Source organism: Artemia sp. Qi Xiang Cuo, chromosome 4 (genome assembly GCF_049724085.1).
Source record: "Artemia sp. Qi Xiang Cuo chromosome 4, ASM4972408v1, whole genome shotgun sequence".
NCBI lineage: Eukaryota > Metazoa > Arthropoda > Branchiopoda > Anostraca > Artemiidae > Artemia > Artemia sp. Qi Xiang Cuo.
In genome coordinates this window covers 18,065,691-18,086,998 of record NC_142797.1, presented here as the reverse complement: position 1 = coordinate 18,086,998, position 21,308 = coordinate 18,065,691, and the positions used below count along the sequence as shown (strand labels likewise).

Below are 21,308 nucleotides of genomic sequence, written 5' to 3'. Positions count from 1 at the left end.
TCTAGAGGATTTTACTGGTTTACTCATTACATACATATATTCTTACCGCAAATATTGTGGTTCAGAGATAAAATGAAAACCAAAGTTTGGTCTGTGACTTGATGACTTTACAATCCTACACCCATTTGATGCATATCATGGCTCAGAGTTTTGCGGAAACATAATGTGACTAAAACCCCATTATTTTTCTTGTTTCCCATGCAAAGCTTCACAAGTTAAGTCAGAACCAAGGACCAAGTAACCCATGCTTTATGCATAACCCAAGTTTATCTATATGGTTACAGTCTACTTGGTAGCTGCAGAAGTGACCACTATAGGCGATGATTATCCCTTTTTACTCAGCAAGTTAGCAAAAGAAATAAATCCTGTACAGTTGCAGCATGAAGCGCCGCTATTTTACTGAGACCCGGCTGATTTCACTGTGGCTTTACCAACTTTACCATGAGTTTACTGTGAATAAAAGGTAAAACAATAGGCAATATAAACTACTGCCCTTAAAATCAATTAGCTCACCATCCTCCAACCTTCTTTTTTAAGGCTAGTAACCCCTCTGTCCAAGTATTTTTCACGTAAATCAGCATTTCAGGAATACTGGCTAAATTCTAGAGGATTTGACTGGTTTACTCTTTACATACATATATTCTTACCGCAAATATTGTGGTTCAGAGATAAAATGAAAACCAAAGTTTGGTCTGTGACTTGATGACTTTACAATCCTACACCCATTTGATGCATATCATGGCTCAGAGTTTTGCGGAAACATAATGTGACTAAAACCCCATTATTTTTCTTGTTTCCCATGCAAAGCTTCACAAGTTAAGTCAGAACCAAGGACCAAGTAACCCATGCTTTGACAGAGTGGGACTATCAATGCCCTAATTTGGAGCACCCTGATTTGTTATCCATGTCATCTTTACTTTGCCGACTTCGCCTAAAAAGCCAATTGAATTCACAGCCTTGTTTGAATCTCAACACTTTGGCAAGTTAGAATCTTAAACGGTCAAGGAGGGTTTTACATTATTACTGGGGTTTAAAAGTGCTTTAATATTTGTGCTTCCCTGTATTTGAACTTGTACATTTTTGCGATCTTTATCACTAAGCATGGTGTCCTATTTTGGCCTTGGTGGCCTATCAGTAAGCTTGTGGCCTATTTATTTATCATGCTTTTTTGTTGCAGTGTAAGTAATTTACCGCCCATTGGACAAGTTTTTTACTTCTCAGGGTGGCCATTAAACTAACATTGTATCTATTTCATTTGTAATTAATCTCTTTCTCTTTCTCTCTCTCTCTCTCTCTCTCTCTCTCTCTCTCTCTCTCTCTCTCTCTCTCTCTATCTCTCTCTCTCTCTCTCTCGCTCTCTCTCTCTCTCTCTCTCTCTCTCTCTCTCTTTCCCTCTCTCTCTACAAATAAAAATGTCAGCGTTTAATAATGAGTATGCCTACAGTTTTGATAATGATTACTAACGGGTTTTCCCTATATTAATAGACTATAATTTGATTTTTATGCTGATTTCAAAAATATAACAGTCATTAAGTTTAATGCTACCCATTGAAAGCTAGGAGCCTAAGAAAATTTGAGTGATTTTCGAAAATGGGGGGAAACACTCACCAAAAGTCAATTTTTTCAAAAGATCTCAATGAAAATCACACCATTAGAATGCACAAAAAATGCGGAATTTTTCATTTTTTCCAAAAAGAAAGATTGCGGATGCGTGTTTATTTGTTTGCTTTTCCAGGGGCAATCGTATAGAATCAACGGTCCTAGAAGGTCGGGAGAGGGCTTTTTCTGAGTCCTCTCTTTTTATTTGAGTTGCGTTTTCTCTCTTGTTATTGCACCCAATTACGGTTTTGCCCCAAACAGGACCAATTGGCTATCGATTAAAAATTCTGAGAAAGAAAATCCATTTAGAAACTATATATTGAGCTTCCCAGTTGTATAGGAAAAAATGTCGCACGGTAGCGCATTCGTTCCTGAAAAGTCATGTAATCCATTCAAGATAAATGATTAATATGGACATTTATCTTAATTTTGATTCAACCAAGTTGATTCACAAGATTTTACATGCAATTATGTTTAATAATGAATAATTGCGCATTAGCTATTGTGAAGGATGGGTGGTGGTTTATTGTGGCGACGGGAGGGGGGGGGGGAGATGCCTAAGAAACCATATTTCAAGGCCAAAATTTTCTAATTCTCCATGGTCCTTCAGACAAATATAGAAAGAGATATGGGAGAGGACTTAATCTCTTGTCTTCTTTAATTTAGACTAAGGCTGAATAATGGTGCTGCAGGGTGACACCTCCCTTCTTATTGGAGAAAAGTGTTTCTGTCATCTAATTTAATACTTCATTTCACTAGACTGATATTCTTCATATTTTATATAATTAAAGGCGTGCTCAGTGATGCGTAAGTGCATATCAACTATTATGAAAGAGTGGCGGTGGGTTACTTTGTAGGCGCGTAGGGGCAGATGCCTCAAAGAGTGGTATAAATTGATACATAATCCTTCTGGATTTCCGGGGATGTTTTTGCCCAACTCCTTTATTATTGGTGCTAGGGGTGGGGGGTAATAATGCCTTTCCGAGTGCGACAATCCTTTTCCATGTAACATAAAATATTTCATTTATCTGCCTACAGGCACGGGGATGGAAAAGGCGAGGCGGGTCATCATTAGCATGACCAAGAAATTCCTTGGGGGAGGGGGTGCCAAATCCTACAGAGTCTGGTTTTTAGTGATTTTAAAGGGTAATATTTCTCTTTTCCTATTTATATATTAATTAAAAAACTTTTTCCAAAAAATCATTTTTTAAAAAAAAAGTAAAGAATTCCATTAAACGAAAATTGAACAAAACTCAAATAAAATATTCTACCAACCTTAAAACTACCACAAATCAGAATCGATAAATAAACGAAACCCAAAACAAACATAAATTACAATAATTAAACGAATCAAACTCAAATCGAGCAGAAATTAATATAAGTTGGGCGCAAAACCCCTATGCCTTCATAAGGCCCTAACAAAATTTCCACTTTACTGAAAAAAATATAAATGTTTTTACTTTTATGACTTTAATAAATCAAATAATATTAACATTTTGATTACTAAATACCAGTATATGTATATTAAACTGAAAATGCACATTCATTGTATTTTTTCAGGAAAGTGCAAATTTTGTTCTGGCCTCTGGAAGGCATAGGGGTTTTGCGCCCAAATTATGTTAATTTCTGCTCGTTTTGAGTTTGACTCGGTTAATTATTGTAATTTCTGTTCGTTTTGGGTTTCATTTATTTATCGATGCTGAATTGTGGTAGTTTCACGCTTGGTAGATTATTTGATTTGATTTTATTTTTGCTCAATTTTTGTTTAATGGAGTTCTTTATCTTTCTTTGAAAAACTTATTTTCTGGAAAAAGTTTTTTAAATTAATTTCTGTTCGTTTTATATTGACATAGTCTTTTAGGGAAAAAGAAAATAATACTTTAAATCTTTTCGTTTTTTAAGACTTTATAGTTTGGCCTGCTATTTGTATACTGGAGAAAAATTTTCAGCATTTTTTAACATACACCCTTTTTAAAAATCTAGACACAAATCGTACTGTTTAATTTAGTTTCATACCTCCTCTAGTTGACCTGAAATGGAAAACTTGATACCATTCGCAAAAAAAATATGTTTACTTTCTTTGATAGCTTGGATACACTTACGCTATTTTGATTTGGTCAAATTTTAAGAGCAAAAATGGGAGGGCTGGCGTGGGAGGTGGGGCGTGGGAGGGTGGGAGTGGAAGGGGGGGTTAGTTGCCCTCAAATCACTTTTGACTATTATAAAGGGCATCAGCCCTTTCTATTTTCAATTGAATGAGCCCTTTTCGAAGTTCCTCCGACAACTCCTTCGATACGAAGTGCCCTGGTCTAAACAACTGCAACAACAAAAATAATACATTATATCCACTTCGATCTTTACCATAAAAATGTCAAGCCTTCCAATCACTTTTGACTATTAAAAAGAGCACTAGGCCTTTCAATTTCCAATCGAATGAGCCCTTTTGGAAACGACAACGCTTTCTATAAATACCTTAAATGTCCCCAGGGCATAAATTACAACCCTTACCCTAAGGTCTTTTAGGGTGGTTGTCATCCTCTAAGACCGAACTTCCAGAACTTTCAACTACGTTAAACAACATGGATATCTCAAAATTTTGATAGGACGTGTTTGGGTATATGGTGGGCGTGAAAGGGGTGTTAGTCGCCCTCCAATCACTTTCGACTATTAAAGAGGGCACAAGTCCCACCACTTACCAATTGAATGAGCGCTTTTCGAAGTTTCTACGACAACTTCTTCGATACAAAGTTCCCTGCTCTAAAGGAAAACATAAATAAATAATACTTTGTGCCAATATCGTTCTTATATGCCCCCAGGGCATAAATTAAAACCCTTGCCCAGAGGTTTGTGGGGGAGTGTCCTCCTCTTTACTTAGTCCCAGTTTCTTGTCTCGTTCTTGAGTGTCCCCGTTCTTTACTTAGGCAGCGCGATCCTGCTGCCTATGATTTATGCAACAACTTTCTGTATAAACCTTATATACCCCCATGGCATAGCTTACAACCCTTGCGCTGAGATCTCTGAGGAGGTTATCATCCTAAAAGACCTAATTTGCAGGACGCTCCTCTATGTTGAACAAAATGAATATCTCAAAATTTGATCGGATATGTTTGGGAAAATGGTGGGCGTGAGAGGGGCATTAGTCACTATCCAATCACTTTCAACTATTAAAAAAGGCACTAGCCCTTTCAATTTCTAATTGAATGAGCCCTTTTGAAGAGCCCTTTTCTACGACAACGCTTTCAATAAAACCTTCAATAAACAACGCTTTCAATAAAGCCCTGAGGGATGGGGGGGGGGAGGAGTCATCCTTAAAGACCTAATTTCCAAAACTTTTAACTCCGTTGAATAAAATGGCGGTCTAAAAATATCGATTGGATGTGTTTGGGGAAAAGGCGGGCGTGAGAGGGGGGTTAGTTGCCCTCAAATCACTTTCGACTATTAAAAAGAGTACTAGCCCTTTGAATTTCCAATCGAATGAGCCCTTTTTCAAGTTTCTACAACAACGTATTCAATAAAAACCTTATATGTCCCCAGGACATGACTTATAATCCTTGCCCTGAGGGTTGTGGGGGAGTGTCCTCCTCAAAAATATTTTTTCTATCTGGAAATCAACTACGCTGAACACAATGGCTATTTCAAAATTTTCATTGGATGTGTTTGGGGAAATGATGGGCGTGGGGGCGTACTAGTGACCCTCCAATCACTTTCGACTATTGAAAAGGGTACTAGTCCTTGGGAGTTTCGATCGAATGGGTATGTTTCAAAGTTTCTATGGCCACGCCTGCTATAAACACCGTACGTTCCTAAAGAGCATAGCTTAAAACCCTTCTCTTGAGGGTTCTGAGGGAGTGTCTTCCTTGAAAACATATTTTCTATTTGGAAATCAACTACCCTGAACAAAATGGTTATCTCAAAATTTTGATTGGATGTGTTTGGGGGAATGATGAGTGTGAGGGGGGGGGGGAAGTTGCCCTCCAGCGACTTTAGAATATTAAAAAGGGCACTAGAACTCCCAATTTCCAATCGAATCAGCCCCTTTTGAAGTTTCCTGCTCTAAAGTAAAAAAATAATACATAGTACATTGTGCCAACGTCGTTCTTATATGTCCTCAGGGCATAACTTAAAACCCTTTCCCCTAGGGTTATGAGGGAGTGTCCTCCTCAAAAGCATATTTTCTATCTGGAAATCCACTACGCTGAATAAAATGGCTATCTCAAAATTTTGACTGGATGTGTTTGGGGGAATAATGGGCGTGGGGAGGGGCTAGTTGGCCTCCAATCACTTTCGACTATTATAAAGGGCACTAACCACTCCAATTACCAATTGAATGAGCCCTTTTCGAAGTTTTTACGACAACTCCTTCGATACGAAGTGCCCGGCTGAAGAAAAAAAAAACACATTGTGCCAACATCGTCCTTTACTTAGGCAGTGTTAGCGCGCTGCCTATGATAGTGCTTCAATGCATTTAAAAATATGAGCGCAGTGTACCGTATTTAAACATCAGATGGCTTCTGCCGCGTAGAAGATCAAAAGTCACGTAGAATGTCCATCCATATGAACAATATTATTGTTCAATAATATGAAAAGGGGTGTTATTGTCACAATAATACTCCTTTTCGTCAACTTGAAATTCTGCAGTAAAAAAAATAATAATAAGACCTTATTCAACAAAACTAGTGTTTATCAAAACTTTTGACTAAACATTCAAATTTTGTCCAAAATTTTAATTACGGTCTAACATTGTAATCCTCTGTCAGAAACACTGAAAAAGTGGGACGCTTACAATATATTTATGAATACTGAAATATACAATTAATCAGCAAGAAACCAGGGGCTTATGGGGTCGATACCCCATATCATATCTTGGTTAGGCCTGGGTATGATTTGAAAAATGACTAGAGACTAAGTCTGAAAAAAAAGTTTTTTCAACTGAAGGTATGGAGCAACATTAAAACTTGAAACGAACAGAAATTATTCTTTCTATGAGGGGAACTGCCCCCTCTTCAACTCTCGCTCTTTACGCTATAGTTTGAATTTGTGTCCCAATTCTTTAAGAACGACTGCTGAAACACAAGGACTGTTTAAAGTAGGCCTACTGTAAAATAGAGCGTCATGAACGAGGGTCTTGGGAGGTGGCAGCCCCCTTCATAAACGGAGTGATTTATTTTCTTTCTTCAGTTGTACTTACTTTGGTATAAACTTAGTTGAAAAAAACTTGTTTTTTATTTAATCCCTTTAAGAAACCTTTATTATAGAAATAGGCTGCTTGAAAACCCTTTACCTTATACGTACTTTAACCTTATTACGGCATTACAAATAAAAGTGGTAGATTGTAATATTTAGTAAGCCTACAGTTTAGATATCCAATTGATATTCCCATAATAATAGGCTACTACCAGTAGGTAATCATCAATAAAAACACGATAAATAGATTAGTACTTGTTTTATGTCAGTGCAGTCAATCCATGTAAATATTGGAGAAGGTGGGAATATGTATTTTTCAAAATTTAGGGAGGTGGGGTATATTTGTCTTTTTTCATTGAAAACACAAAAAGGGTGTTTTCAATGAAAATAGCCCTAGACGGTACTTTCCTATGTCTTAAGGGGCTAATTTCCCTCAGTTTTCCCCCCGCCCTATTTACTCCACTGTTCTATGCAAAAAACATTTTATATACTTTTATTGTGTTTAAGACCTTTATCACAAGAACTAGCTTGCCTTAAAACCCTTTAGCTCATAAGCAATTTTACCTTTGCACGGCTGTAGAAATAAAAGTGGTAGACTTGAGTATTTAGTTAGCCTACAGTTTAAAGTGCTAATTAATGTTTTCCCATATAAATAGGTTATTATCATTAAATAAACATTAATAAACATACTTTAAATTGGTACATACGTGCATAAAGGGAAAGTATATTCCAAATTCCAAAACTTAGGCATTTATACGAAAATTCAGTTTTAATACTTTTTATTATCAATACGACTTAAGAATTTTATTGCAAAAGCACCTTTACTTCATTTTTGATAACATACCACTTAGGGAAAAACTAAGGGTTCAAATGAAATATATCTTATCAGTTGATTCCAAAAATTTACGATTTTTGGTTTTTATTTCGATTTGAATGTTTCTGTAAAATAAAAGAGTCATTCCTATATTTAATGATTTAATGACTTGAGGTTTTTTTGTCGAATTTATTTCCTCTTCTATAGGATTAGCAGTTTATTGCTACATTATCGACGAAAGCCATAAACTAGTGATATCAGTTCTTTTCTTAAGAAAAGTATGTCTAATTACAGTTGGAAATACTAGTATGCAATGGCCTTAGATTTGTGATAGTTACTAGGATATTATCAGACACTTTCAAAAATTATAAACTGTTTTCACCTGTTTAGATTTAATAAATTAGTTTCGAATTATGAATAAGGTATCAAATGGTGAAAAAGGAAAAACAGAGTTTGAAAAGGACTTTGAGGAGGAGAAGCCCGTCCCACCAGACGGAGGATGGGGTTGGCTTGTTTTGATTGCTGCTACGATGACTATGGTAAAATCACATTCTTTATATTCATCAATAGCTTATTATTTAACAGGCTTATAGGCTTTTACACTAGCAGTGTTAGATTCATGAGTGAGTTAAGTGGGGTTAGAATTTAGCTTGAGTTTAGAATTTATATCTCTATATTTGGAAGTTTGATTTGTGAATTTGTGTAATGGTTGTGACTTATTTTAGGAATAGACTCGCCGAATATAATTTAAAACTGCACGATAGTAGATTGGTCCTAAGCCAAGTGGGTGGTAGTTGACCCCCTCCTCCCGTCTAGATCCATAACTGCATAGCAACGATACAAACAAACAAAGACACCTGGCTTCTTTTTTGTGACAACAATAAGCCTAATTGCGAGCTTCAAGGACCGCCATTCTCATTTTCGCAAAAACAAAATTTTTAGTCTCCAATTCCAAAGCTTTCCACGACATTTCATCTTCATTTCCAAATTGACATTTCATGTCAATGAAATGTCTTCTTTCCATTTCATGTCTTCTTTCCAAATTGACATTTCATCTTCTTCATTTTAAATTGTAGATTAATTTTGTTGCATGGAAGCTTTTTGCAATCTGGGCTACAGCATTCAAGCTAATGATGACGAGTAAATGCCACTTGACATTTAGTTCCTGGGAGCAGTTTGAGGCTAAAATTGCTATAACTTTTCTTATTCTAGGGAGATCACAACATTAGAAACATTAAACATGAGAAACATTATGAACATTCTATTAAATATCCTGAGTAGAAAAAAAAGTACTTTTCGAAACTATTTTGGCAATGCTGTTATACAAAATGTGTCACTAATTGTGATGATTTTCTTATGAAAAATTTACAGATAAAAAGATTCAAAATCAATATAATAGCTTTCACTAAAAATTTTATAAATCCAAAACTAAATTTAATTTCCAAATATATATTTTATTTTAATTTGTGTTTAAGCATACTCCAATTCAAACCAGTTTTGGATGCCGATATTTTTTGCAACAATTACAATAAAAACGTCATTAAATAGCAAAACTTCATTGCAAAGTCGGCGAAAGATAATTTCTGATTAAACAAAATATAAACGCTAGTTAAACAAAATTGATTACCGATGTTTTCACTCTTTTTTAGTTTTACAATTAATTTTGTGTCACACCAATTCTGAACGGAAGAGTGACGCTGTATGGCAATTTTTTTATTCCAATTTACCATAGTATTTCATATAATCTTTGTTAAAACCTTTCAATGCAGTAATATTTATTTGATTTTTCAATGATTTTTCAATGCTCGTATGATTTTTCAATGCTTTAATTCAACAGTTTAATTGGACTTACCAATACTTTTATTGCAACTTATTGTTGAACTATTTATTAACGAAGAGGCTCTTATTGAAGTCTCTGGTGGATATTTCGAAGATTCATGATTTCTAAGTCAGCATTGAACATTTGAGTCTCAAAGATTTGGTCAGACTTTGGCCTGATACTGCACAAAATGTACAAATGTAGCAGGCTACTGTGAGAAGGTCAGTTTTGGGTTAAGATGCTAACTAGAATTTAGGTGGGCCTGATTTTGTTTTTTGATTAATTTAGTAGGAAAAGCCTCTTCACTGGATGGTAGACATAGCAAAGTCTATCGTCTCCAGAAAAAGACGTTTTATTCATAAGATTAGGAGTGTTCAAAGGACATAATTCTCATTATTAGTGGGGGTACTAGTAAGCCTCATAAAAGGGCCTGGAATTGGTTCCAGAGATGACCCACCACATTCACCCTACGCGGGATAGGCGATCAACCGCTTTTTAGCTAATTAGGATGTATCATATTAATAGTGGTTCTGGTAGAATTACCAATACCTCTGCATTCAGCTTAGGTCAATTACAGCAACCAGAGTCAGTTAGGTTATATAAACCAAAAGTTGGTGTCTACAGTTTTCGGAATCTGCTCTTCATAATTTCACACTGTTTACAATATCTCAAAGAACAAGGAACAACAGCACTTACACTTCACACAAAAGCATCCCAAAAGCATCCCTGTTTCGAGAAATTTGCATTTCCTCCTAGAGTCTGCTCTGTGTTAAGGCTAAAGTAGTACAAGGGATTTAGCTTAGGTGCTGACTGAATCTGCAAGAGAAGATGAAAATAGCCTCATAGTCTCTACAATTAAAGACAGCCTCAGTTAGTGGGGTTCACATGAGAAAACGAGGGGTATGTTTTAACCACTGCAAAACTGATCATAGCTTTAAAGTTAAAATAATTCAAAGCCGAAAGATGAAAAAAATTACACTTGTGGATAACAAAACTAACAAGCAAAGTCGAAATAGGTTACTAGCTAATAAAATGAATAACACACAACTTGTGACTTCACCATGCGAACGAAAATGTGATGTTTTAAGTACTCTTTAAGGCAGTTCATTTTCCATAAAATTGTCTTTATTTATTATAAAGTCTTTATAATATTATTGTCTTTATTTTATATATATATATATATATATATATATATATATATATATATATATATATATATATATATATATATATATATATATATATATATATATATATATATATATATATATATATATATATATATATATATATATATATATATATATATATATATATATATATATATATATATATATATATATATATATATATATATATATATATATATATATATATATATATATATATATATATATATAAATAAATAATATATATATATATATATATATATAGTTTGGTTACCCTTTCACCGTTACTAGGAAAGGGTCATCCAATTTTAGTTTTGCGTTTTTATTTTAAGGTTTGGTTTTTTATATTTTTATCAGTTTTATTCTGCACTGAGGGCGGTCAAGCGGAGGTCTTGACCGAAATATTTGCATAATTTTTCAATTTTTTTCACTGGCTGTTAATTGTCCTCGTTTTCTTCCTTTCTTCGCGGTTTTATGTTTATATATATATATATATATATATATATATATATATATATATATATATATATATATATATATATATATATATATATATATATATATATAAAGGTTACCCTTTCACCGTTACTAGGAAAGGGTCATCCAATTTTAGTTTGGTGTTTTTATTTTAAGGTTTGGTTTTTATATTTTTATCAGTTTTATTCTGCACTGAGGACGGTCAAGCGGAGGTCTTGACTGAAATATTTGCATAATTTTTCAATTTTTTTCACTGGCTGTTAATTGTCCTCGTTTTCTTCCTTTCTTCGCGATTTTTTGTTTATCATGATTAGCCAGTGCGGTCTCAGAAATTATTTATATATATATATATATATATATATATATATATATATGTACTATTTCTGAAGAATATCATAGTTCAAACAATTAAAAGTAGTGATAAACAGTAAGTAATATCCTTTTCTGATGCTATTTACATGAGTATTGCATTCTATATTAACCAAAAATAGCCTTTCTTAAATCCCAACAAACATATGTGTAATAGTATGACTTTCAATCATGTCTAAACTATTAACTTTAAATGCCATCTATAAGCATAAAATGTACGTTTCTCGTTTTTTCTTTCAGATGTTTATTCCAAGTACTATTACGACTTTCGGCGTATTTGTCCCCGACCTGCGGTCAAAATATGACGCATCAACTTCTCAAATCTCATGGATTCCTGCAATTTCCTGCGCAGTTTGGAATTTAAGCGGTATTTTCACTTTTTACGTCCAATTCTACGTTGCTCCCGTGTTTCTATTTGACACGCTGAAAGAATTTAGTGCTCAAACTTAGGGGTTTTGAGTTTTGTTAGCACAAATAATTCTGACTAGTAATATTATGCCGTTGTATTATTAGTATTCTATCTTTTATATTTTAATTGTTAACCTAATAGAAACAGAATTCTTCGAAATAAAAAAAAAGAGCAAAACCTGCCACATTCCTTAAAGTAAGAGGAACCATGCGAAGGTTCTAAGGTTGGCAGAATGAATATTTTGTCAAATTCCAATTTGTAATTGGAAATGACAGACAGCTACAAAAAGAAGCAGAAAACAGTAGTATCATTTAAAAATGGAATATCTAAATGATGCAACAGTTTGTTATGTTCCACAAAACTTCTACTGTGTAAATCATCTGACAAAATAAGTAGCAATCCAGACAACAGACGATCCACTTAAAGCTTGTTAGTTCTGGTACGCTACTTGATTTTTCGATACGAGTATATATAACAGTAGATATAAACTTTGGTATTTGGGTCGGTCCGTTTTGGGATTCAAAATTGGGGTAGTAGTTCCATAATTAGAGAACTCGAAGGCAACTAAAGTTGAGATAGCAGGTTGCTAGATCAGGTAATTTAGGGAAAAATGTTATAACTTATATTTTTGCTCTTAGGGGTCCTAGGAGGTAATATGTACACAAACGTTTGCCCCCAGTTTTCTTCCCTCTTTTAATGGAGGATCTATCATGTCATCTATTACACTTACTAATTTCCCTGTACTGAAACTGACAAATAATGCTACCCCAAGTATATATATTCTCTACTGGGTAGCATCATGCCACCTATTTTACATCATTCGTTTTCTTGTGCACAAAAAATTATCAATCTACATCCCCAACATTAAAAACAATGAAAATTTGGGGTACAAAAATTAGAATACTACTGTTCAACTTTGGTTCAAAAGAGGCCTGGCACAGGCACCAAAGAACCGATTTTATTTTTTGGATTCGGATATAAATATTTAATTAAGCATGTAAAACATACAATTTTAAATCGAATACGTGGCTAATTAATAACTAACAAACAAATACAAACATGTTTGTATTGTTAGGGCCGAGGTTCCCAGCACCATCTGTTGGTAATGATATTCGTTAGAATGCGAAAATCGGTTAGAACCGAATTTATTTTTAACAGTAAGAGTCTTGCTTTTTTTTTAATAATCTCAGTTACAATGAAAAATTGTGGAATTAAGAGGGTATTAAAATTAGGTAATAGCGTATTAGGGTATTTAGTAGCTTACTACGATTTAGGGCATTAGGTATATGTATTAGGGTAATATAAATTACTTTACCTACTTTTCTCTGTTCAATTTTCTATTTAGCTGATGAATTAGCCATATTTTTTAATCTTTAGAATCTTTTCTATGACCTAGATTTTCTATCACTTACTATGTTTTTCTAATTCCGCTTTATTTTCAGCGCCATTTGCTGCTGGATGTTTATCGCTGTATTCACACCGTCGACTAACAATTTTTGGATCTGTTCTTTTGGTAATTGGTCTCATAATTGGAGCATTTGCGGAATCCTTAATGGTTGTCTACATAAGTTTTGGTGTTTTAGCTGGTAATTATTTTTTCATCGTGTTGATGACCGGTCCAAATTGGACCAATCATCAGACTTACTGATCATATTGGATTGGCTGGTCCGATTTGGATCGACTGATTTGAATGGATCAGCTTCTATTGGTGAATGGATTGCAGTTGATGATCTGCTAAAATAATGTTTATTTTCAATACGGAAATCTGTTTTTATTCTGTTAAAAATCCAATGTGGAAAATTGTTCTATCAAAATCTTTTAAGAAGATGGCTTCTTTTTCAAATTAATTAAAAAAAAACTTTTTCCACAAAATAAATTTTTCAAAGAAAAGCAAAGAACTCCATTAAACAAAAAATAAGCAAAAACAAAATCAAATAATCTACCAATCGTGAAACTACCACAAATCAGCATCGATAAATAAATGAAACCCAAAACGAACAGAAATTACAATAAATAACCGATTCAAACTCAAAATGAGCATAAATCAGGTATCAGGAATGGAAAACGAGCAACGTAAGTTGGGCTCAAAACCCCCATGTCTTCCCAAGGCCAGAACAAAATTTGCACTTTACTGAGAAAAATATAAATGTTTTTACTTTTATAACTTTAATAAATCAAATAATATTAACGTTTTGATTACTAAATATCAGTATATGTATATTAAACTGACAATGAACAATAATTTGTTTTTTTTCAGTAAAGTGCCAATTATGTTCTGGCCTTGGGAAGGCATAGGGGTTTTGAGCCCAAATTATGTTAATTTATGCTCGTTTTGAGTTTGACTCGGTTATTTATTGTAATTTCTGCTCGTTTTGGGTTTCATTTATTTATCGATGCTGATTTGTGGTAGTTTCACGCTTGGTAGATTATTTGATTTTATTTTTGCTCATTTTTTTGTTTAATGGAGTTCTTTACTTTTCTTTGAAAAACTCATTTTGTGTCTTTTCACATAGTCTTTTCTGGGAAAGAGAAAATAATGTTTTAAATCTTTTCGTTTTTTTAAGAATTTATAGTTTGGCCTGCTATTTGTATGCTGGAGAAAAGTTTTCAACAATTTTTAACAACTTACACCCGTTTAAAAATCCTGACAGAAATAGCAGTGTTTGATTTAGTTTTATACCTCCTCTAGTTGACCTGGAATGGAAAACCTGATACCTTTCACAAAAAAAATCTATTTACTTTCTTTGATGGCTTGGATACACTTACGCTATTTTGATTTGGTTAAATTTTAAGAGCAGAAGTAACCCAGAAAGTTTTTACATAATATCCTCAGTCGTTCTTAGGATACTGCTGAGATGTCTTATTGGGAATTAGCATTAACACACTGCATTTTGATTTAATCTTAAGGCAACATTTAGTTTTTAAACATAAAAGCAAATGGAAGGGTGGGCGTGGGAGAAGTAGGCAATCACTTTCGACTATTAAAAAGGGAAATAGGCCTTTCGATTTCCAATTCAATGAGCCCGTTTTGAGTTTCCACGACAACACTTTCTATAAGCACCTTATATGCCCTCAGGGCATAAATTACAACCCTTACCCTGAGGGATGTGAGAGTGGTTGTCATCCTCTAAGACCTAATTTCCAGAACTTCTGCAACGTTGAACAAAATGACTATCTGAAAATTTTGATTGAATGTGTTTGAGAGAAGGTTGGGCGTGAGAGGGGGGTCAGTTACCATCCAACCACTTTCAACTATTAAAAAGGGCACTAGCCCTCTCAATTTCCAATTGAATGAGCCCCTTTTGAAGTTTTTATGACAACTCTAACTACAAAAACCTTATATGCCCCCAGAGCATAACTTACAACCCTTGCACTGAGGGCTCTGATGGGGTTATCATCCTAAAAGACCTAATTTCCAGAACTTTCGACTACGTTGAACAAAATGGATATATCAATATTTTGATTGGATGTGTTTGGGGAAATGGTGGGCGTGAGAAGGGGGTTAGTTGCCCTTCAATCAATTTTGACTATTAAAAGGGCACTAGCCCGTTCGATTTCAAATCGAATAAACCCTTTTTAAAGTTTCTAAGACAAAGATTTCAATAAAGACTTATATGCCCCCAGGGAATAACTTATAACTCTTGCCCTGAAGACTGCGGAGGGAGTGTTCTAATCAAAGGTAAAATTTCCTGAACTTTAAACTGTGTGTAAAAAATAGCTATCTCAAAATTTTGATTGAATGTTTTTGGGGAAACGATGGGCGTGGAAGGGGTGTTATTTGCCTTCCAACCGCTTTCAACTACTAAAAAGGGCACTAGCAATTTCAATTTCGAATCGAATGAATCCTTTTTGAAGTTTCTACGACAACGCGTTCTATAACAAACTAATATGCCCCAAGGGCATAAATTACAACCCTTGCCGTGAGGACTGGGGGGGGGGGGGTGTCATCATCAAAGACCTAATTTCCAGAACTTTCAACTACGTTGAACAAAATGGCTATCTAAAAATTTTGAGTGGATGTGTTTGGGGAAAAGGTGGGCGTGAGAGGGGGGTTGGTTGCCCTCCAATCACTTTTGACTATTAAAAAGGGCACTAACCCTTTGAATTCCCAATTGAATGAGCCTTTTTGAAGTTTCTACGACAACGCTTTCTATAAAAACCTTATATGCCCCCAGTTCATAAATTACAGCCCTTGCCCTGAGGGCTGTGGGGGATTGTCCTCCTCAAAAACATAATTTCTATCTGGAAGTCAACTACGCTGAAAAAAATTGCTATCTAAAAATTTTGATTGGATTATATTTGGGGGAATTGTGGGCGTGAGAGGGGGGGGGGGCTAGTTGCCCTCAAATCACTTTTGAATATTAAAACGGGCACTAGACCTTTGAATTTCCAATCGAATGAGCCCTTTTTCAAGTTTCTACGACAAAGATTTCAACAAAAACTAATATGCCCCCCTGGCTTAACTTATAAGCCTTGCCCTGAAGACTGTGGGGGGAGTGCCCAGCTCTAAAGTATGATTTCCTGAACTTTAGACTGCGCGGAACTAAAGGGCTATTTCAAAATTTTTATTGGATGAGTTTGGGGAAATGGTGGGCATAGAAGGGGTGTTAATTGCCTTCCAATCCCTTTCGACTATTGAAAAGGGTACTAGTCATTTCAATTTCCAATCGGAAAAAATACTAAATAATACATTGTGCCAACATCGTTGTTATATGCCCTCAGGGTGTAACTTAAAACCCTTGCCTCGAGGGTTGTGAGGGAGTGTCCTCCTCAAAAATATATTTTCTATTGTGGAAATCAAGTACGCTGAACAAAAAGGCTACCTCAAAATTTTGATTGGATGTATTTGGGGGAATGATGGGCGTGGGGTGGGGGGGGGGGTTAGTTGCCCTCCAATCATTTTTGAACATTAAAAAGGACAATGTCTCTTTGAATTTCCAATCCAATGAGCCTTTTATGAAGTTTTTACGACAACGCCTTCTATAAAAACCTTATATGCCCCCAGGGCGTAACTTACAACCCTTTCCCTGAAGGCTGTGGGTAAGTGGCCTCCTCAAAAACATAATTTGCAATTGGAAATCAATTTTGCTGAGCAAAATGGCTATCTCAAAATTTTGATTGGATGTGTTTCGGGAAATGGTGGGCGTCGAAGGGGTGTTAGTTGCCTTCCAATCACTTTGGACTATTAAAAAGGGTACAAACCACTCCAATTTCCAATTAAATAAGCCCTTTTCGAAGTTTCTATGACAACTTCTTCGATACAAAGTTCCCTGCTCTAAAGGAAAAAAATAATCAATAAGACATTGTGCCAACATCGTTCTTATATGCCTTCAGGACATAACTTACAACCCTTGCCCTAAAGGCTGTGGGGGAGTGTCCTCTTCAAAAACAACATTTCTATCTGAAAATCAACTACGCTGAACAAAAAGGCTATCTCAAAATTTTGATTGGATGTGTTTGGGGGAATGATGGGCGTGAGGGGGGGGGGGGGGGCTAGTTGCCCACCAATCATTTTCGACTATTAAAAAGGGCACTAGCCACTCCAATTTCCAATCGAATGAGACCAGCTTTTCCAAAAAGTTGGTCTATCTTAAAAAAAAAAAAAATACTGCATTAGCTTCAGCATGTCAGGGATCCTTTGTGCATAGGTTTCAATCTCCTATCTACAAAAATGGGGTATTTTGCTTTTTTTTCCCAGAAGAAAGACCACGGGTGCGTATTTATCCAGTTTTTTGTTCGTTTTTCCCAGGGTTTTATTCTTGAACCGACGTTAGACAGGCTTATTTAAGAGCAAAATTGTCAAGTTGAGTATTTCTAATGCACAGAAAATCCAATATTAAATATTGTTAAGTTTAAATTCTAAATATTCCTTGAAATAAAAATGAACTCTTAAAATATAATAAGCAATAAACTAAAAACAAGAAAATTACTAAGAAGCTTTTACAGTATAACTAGCCAATTTGGCTTGTTGTGGTAAAACATACTACGACAACATCATATGCAATGAGGAATCGTAGTTCTAATCTTTTTTTTTCTCGATGAACTGGAATAGAGGGTGATTTTCAATTTTGTTCGCAATGAGGGCCTTCAAGTGACACTGCACCTCCTATTAGAGTCCAACCAAAGTTTGAAGATGGTCATTTTTGTCAAAATGGTTGGAAAGCCCAAAAAACAGGTTTGGGGGTGACTTGATATGCGTAACCCGGAAGTAATGGTGCTCAATTTTGAAAATAAGTCACTTTAAAATGGAGGCTTCAAAAACACATTTCAGTAGCAATGGAGTTCAGTATAGTTCGATTCATTTAACAGTAATTGAGTTTAATGAATACAGTAAGGATATTTAGTTTGTACAATGGGATGAAAAATCCTTCTTTTATGAAGTAGGTTTGGGCACTAAAAAGTCCTAGCACGACTACCTCTACCGTGAATATTCACACAACAGCTACTATAGCTGCCTCTACCGCAGCTAAACCTACCACAAATGCTCCTCCCACGACTACCCCTATCATTCATCTCAGAACGACTATTCTTACCAAGATTACTTTTACGACAACTATCCCCCCACCATGACCTTTCCTGCAAAGACTACCCTTACTATGACAATTCCTACCAGGAATACTGTTTCAGGGTCTACTCCAATTAGAACTGGTGTACTACAAACAATCCTGCAGTAACTACACCTAACTACTCCTACCATGACTACTGATAAAACAACTGGTACTTCCACTGAAACCGTCAAGATTAGACCAGCCATGTCTGCTGTTACCACAACTGCTCTTACTATGATTGCTACTGCTACCACCACTACTACTCCTACTGTGTTACTACTCCGGAAGAAACACATTGGAGACAGAAGACTAGCTTAGGAGGTGGTTTAGTGTATATGACGGTGGGAGAGTGAGTTAATTTTATTTTAGCTGGGATTCGATGTAGAATTGTACATTGAAATAGATATAGATCGGGGAATCGAAGGCGAAACTGCCGATTAGGAGAGTGATAGGGACTTCGAGGAAGCTGTTGGAGCTAAGACAGATGATATCAAATCTGGAGATACTGTTAGCTCTACCCTTTGCAAATTTTTTATTGAAACAAAAATAAACTATTTCAAGCAAAATAAAACAGATAAAGTTAAATTAAGCTACTAAATTGGGGAAGCTACCTCGTTTGGAAGTACGCAAGCTGAAACTTGTGGTAATTTCTGTTCGTTTTGTTATTTTACCACTTTATCGGATATCTTCCTATCTTAGGTCTTAGAATTGCTTTTGCTTTGCAGCAAGGAACTCTTTGGTACAAGAATTTACCATCTTACCAGACGATTTACCATTTTATTGCTATTTTACCATTTGTAGGATATCTTCCTATTTTGAGTATCGGGATTGCCTTTGCTTTGCAGCAAGGAATTCTTTGGTACAAGAGTTTACCACTTTATAAGACAATTTACCATTATATCATTATTTTACCATTTCATCAGATATCTTCCTGTTTTAGGTCTCGGGATTGCCTTTGCTTCGCAGCAAGGGATTCTCTTAGTTCAAGAATATTTTCAAGAAAAGCGAGCCCTAGCGAACGGGATTATGCTAGCAGGGGCTTCAATAGGACAAATGATTGTTCCCATTCTTCTTCAAATTTTTCTGTTGGAATATGGTGTATCAGGAACCATGCTTCTACTTTCTGGCATTGCCATGCAAGGAATTATAGCAGGAGCACTGTTTCAGCCATCCAGATGGCATTTAAGGTAATATTTTACATTTTAAGGTGTTTTACAATTTAAAGTGAGGTTACAATTTAAAGATTTTTTTCATTAAAGGTATCTTTCAGTAAGTGGAATTAATCAACCGACAAAAAACATAGACGTTGGCAGCAAAAAAACGACAAAAAAATTTAAAAAGATAGAAGCCACTATCTTATAAGTAGTTATCTAAGTACCATTTTGCCCACTTTATGTTCCATCCTGTGTTATTTCCACGACTTTACGTTCCCTGGCACCTTTCTATGGCAGATTACTAGACTGATTATTGCTACTGTTGTCAATTGAATATGGAATTATACAAAACCTACCAGACAAGTTTCCAGGCTAACCAGACATGTTTTTGGACCAAGCAGACAAGTTTCTGGGTCAACTCTAGCTTTCTTGGTCTTTATATTCTAAGATAGCTTCCCAGAGCATGTACCTATGGAGTTGGAACCTTTACGGTCCTTCCTGCTATAGCAAGACTTGTCTGGTGGTTATAATCTGGTTTGGTGGGTATAGTCTGGTTTGGTGGGTATAGTCTGGTTTAGTTTTTCAAAGAGATTGAGTATTTGACATTTTGGCAAAAAGGGATAAGGAATTCGCAAATTGGACACTATGAACGATATTAATTAATGTTTTGAATAATAGGAGTGTGAATGATTCTAATTAGTGACTGTATGAAGGTGGGGAAAAAAAAAGATTAAACTGATTAACAGTTAAGATAACCCCGAAGGGGTTGTTAACTCAGGTAATTTGTTATAAATTTGAAACAACATCAGTCTATGAAAATGACTAACGACGATAGAATGACATTGTGAGTTGACCTAGCTTTACCTCTCCGATGTGTCAATTTTGGAGGGAAAATCAAAAATACTCAGAATCGAAAATAAATGGGATCTGCCTCAAGGGGAAGGCTCAGAGGCCATTCGTTCCCCCATTTCTGAGGGCAGAGGTGGGGGGGCGGGGGAGGGTCAATTTTGGAGGGAAAACCAAAAATACTCAGAATCGAAAATAAACGGGATCTGCCTCAAGGCCAAGGCTCAGAGGCCCTTCCTTCCCCCCTTTCTGAGGGCAGGGGAGGGGGAAGGGTCAATTTTGGAGGTAAAACCAAAAATGCTCAGAATCGAAAATAAATTGGATCTGCCTCCCGGGCAAGGCTCAGAGGCCCTTCGTTCCCCCATTTCTGAGGACTGGGGAAGGGAAATGTAACATTGCATCTGGAAAACCAAAAATCCTAAAACTCAACAATACATTGGATCTGCCACCAGGGACCGGATCTGTGATCCAATTTTCCACTCTGGCTGAGGGCCGGGGGGAGGGGGCTTCAATTTTGGAGGGAAAACCAAAAATACTCAGAATCGAAAATAAACGGGATCTGCCTCAAGGGGAAGGCTCAGAGGCCCCTCCTTCCTCCATTTCTGAGGGCAGGGGAGAGGGGGAGTCAATTTTGGAGGGAAAACCAAAAATACTCAGAATCGAAAATAAACGGGATTTGCCTCAAGGGGAAGGCTCAGAGGCCCTTCGTTCACCCATTTCTGAGGGCAGGGGAGGGGGGAGGGTCAATTTTGGAAGGGAAAATCAAAAACACTCAGAAAGTTCATTTTGAATTTCCTTCATTGAAATGCAAGAGTTGGAATATTTCAGTAGTGTTTTGTTGTGCTTTACCTTGTCATAGTTACATTCTCTTAAATTTTCAAAGTTCATTTTGAATTTCTTTCGTTGAAATGCAAGAGTTG

The 21,308-nt window shown here is 35.7% G+C and overlaps 1 protein-coding gene across 1 annotated transcript in view; it reads left to right on the top strand.

The window, feature by feature from the left end:
* Positions 1 to 7,913: 7,913 nt before the first annotated feature.
* The window catches only part of LOC148952842 (monocarboxylate transporter 12-like), a 105,606-nt gene continuing 92,211 nt past the window's right edge, over positions 7,914 to 21,308 (top strand). The window contains exons 1-4 of the mRNA XM_089088127.1: positions 7,914 to 8,136; positions 11,672 to 11,798; positions 13,283 to 13,426; positions 19,329 to 19,575. Coding sequence (XP_088944253.1) covers positions 8,011 to 8,136; positions 11,672 to 11,798; positions 13,283 to 13,426; positions 19,329 to 19,575 — 644 coding nt within the window. The 5' untranslated portion in view covers positions 7,914 to 8,010. The remainder of the gene's footprint in view (positions 8,137 to 11,671; positions 11,799 to 13,282; positions 13,427 to 19,328; positions 19,576 to 21,308) is intronic.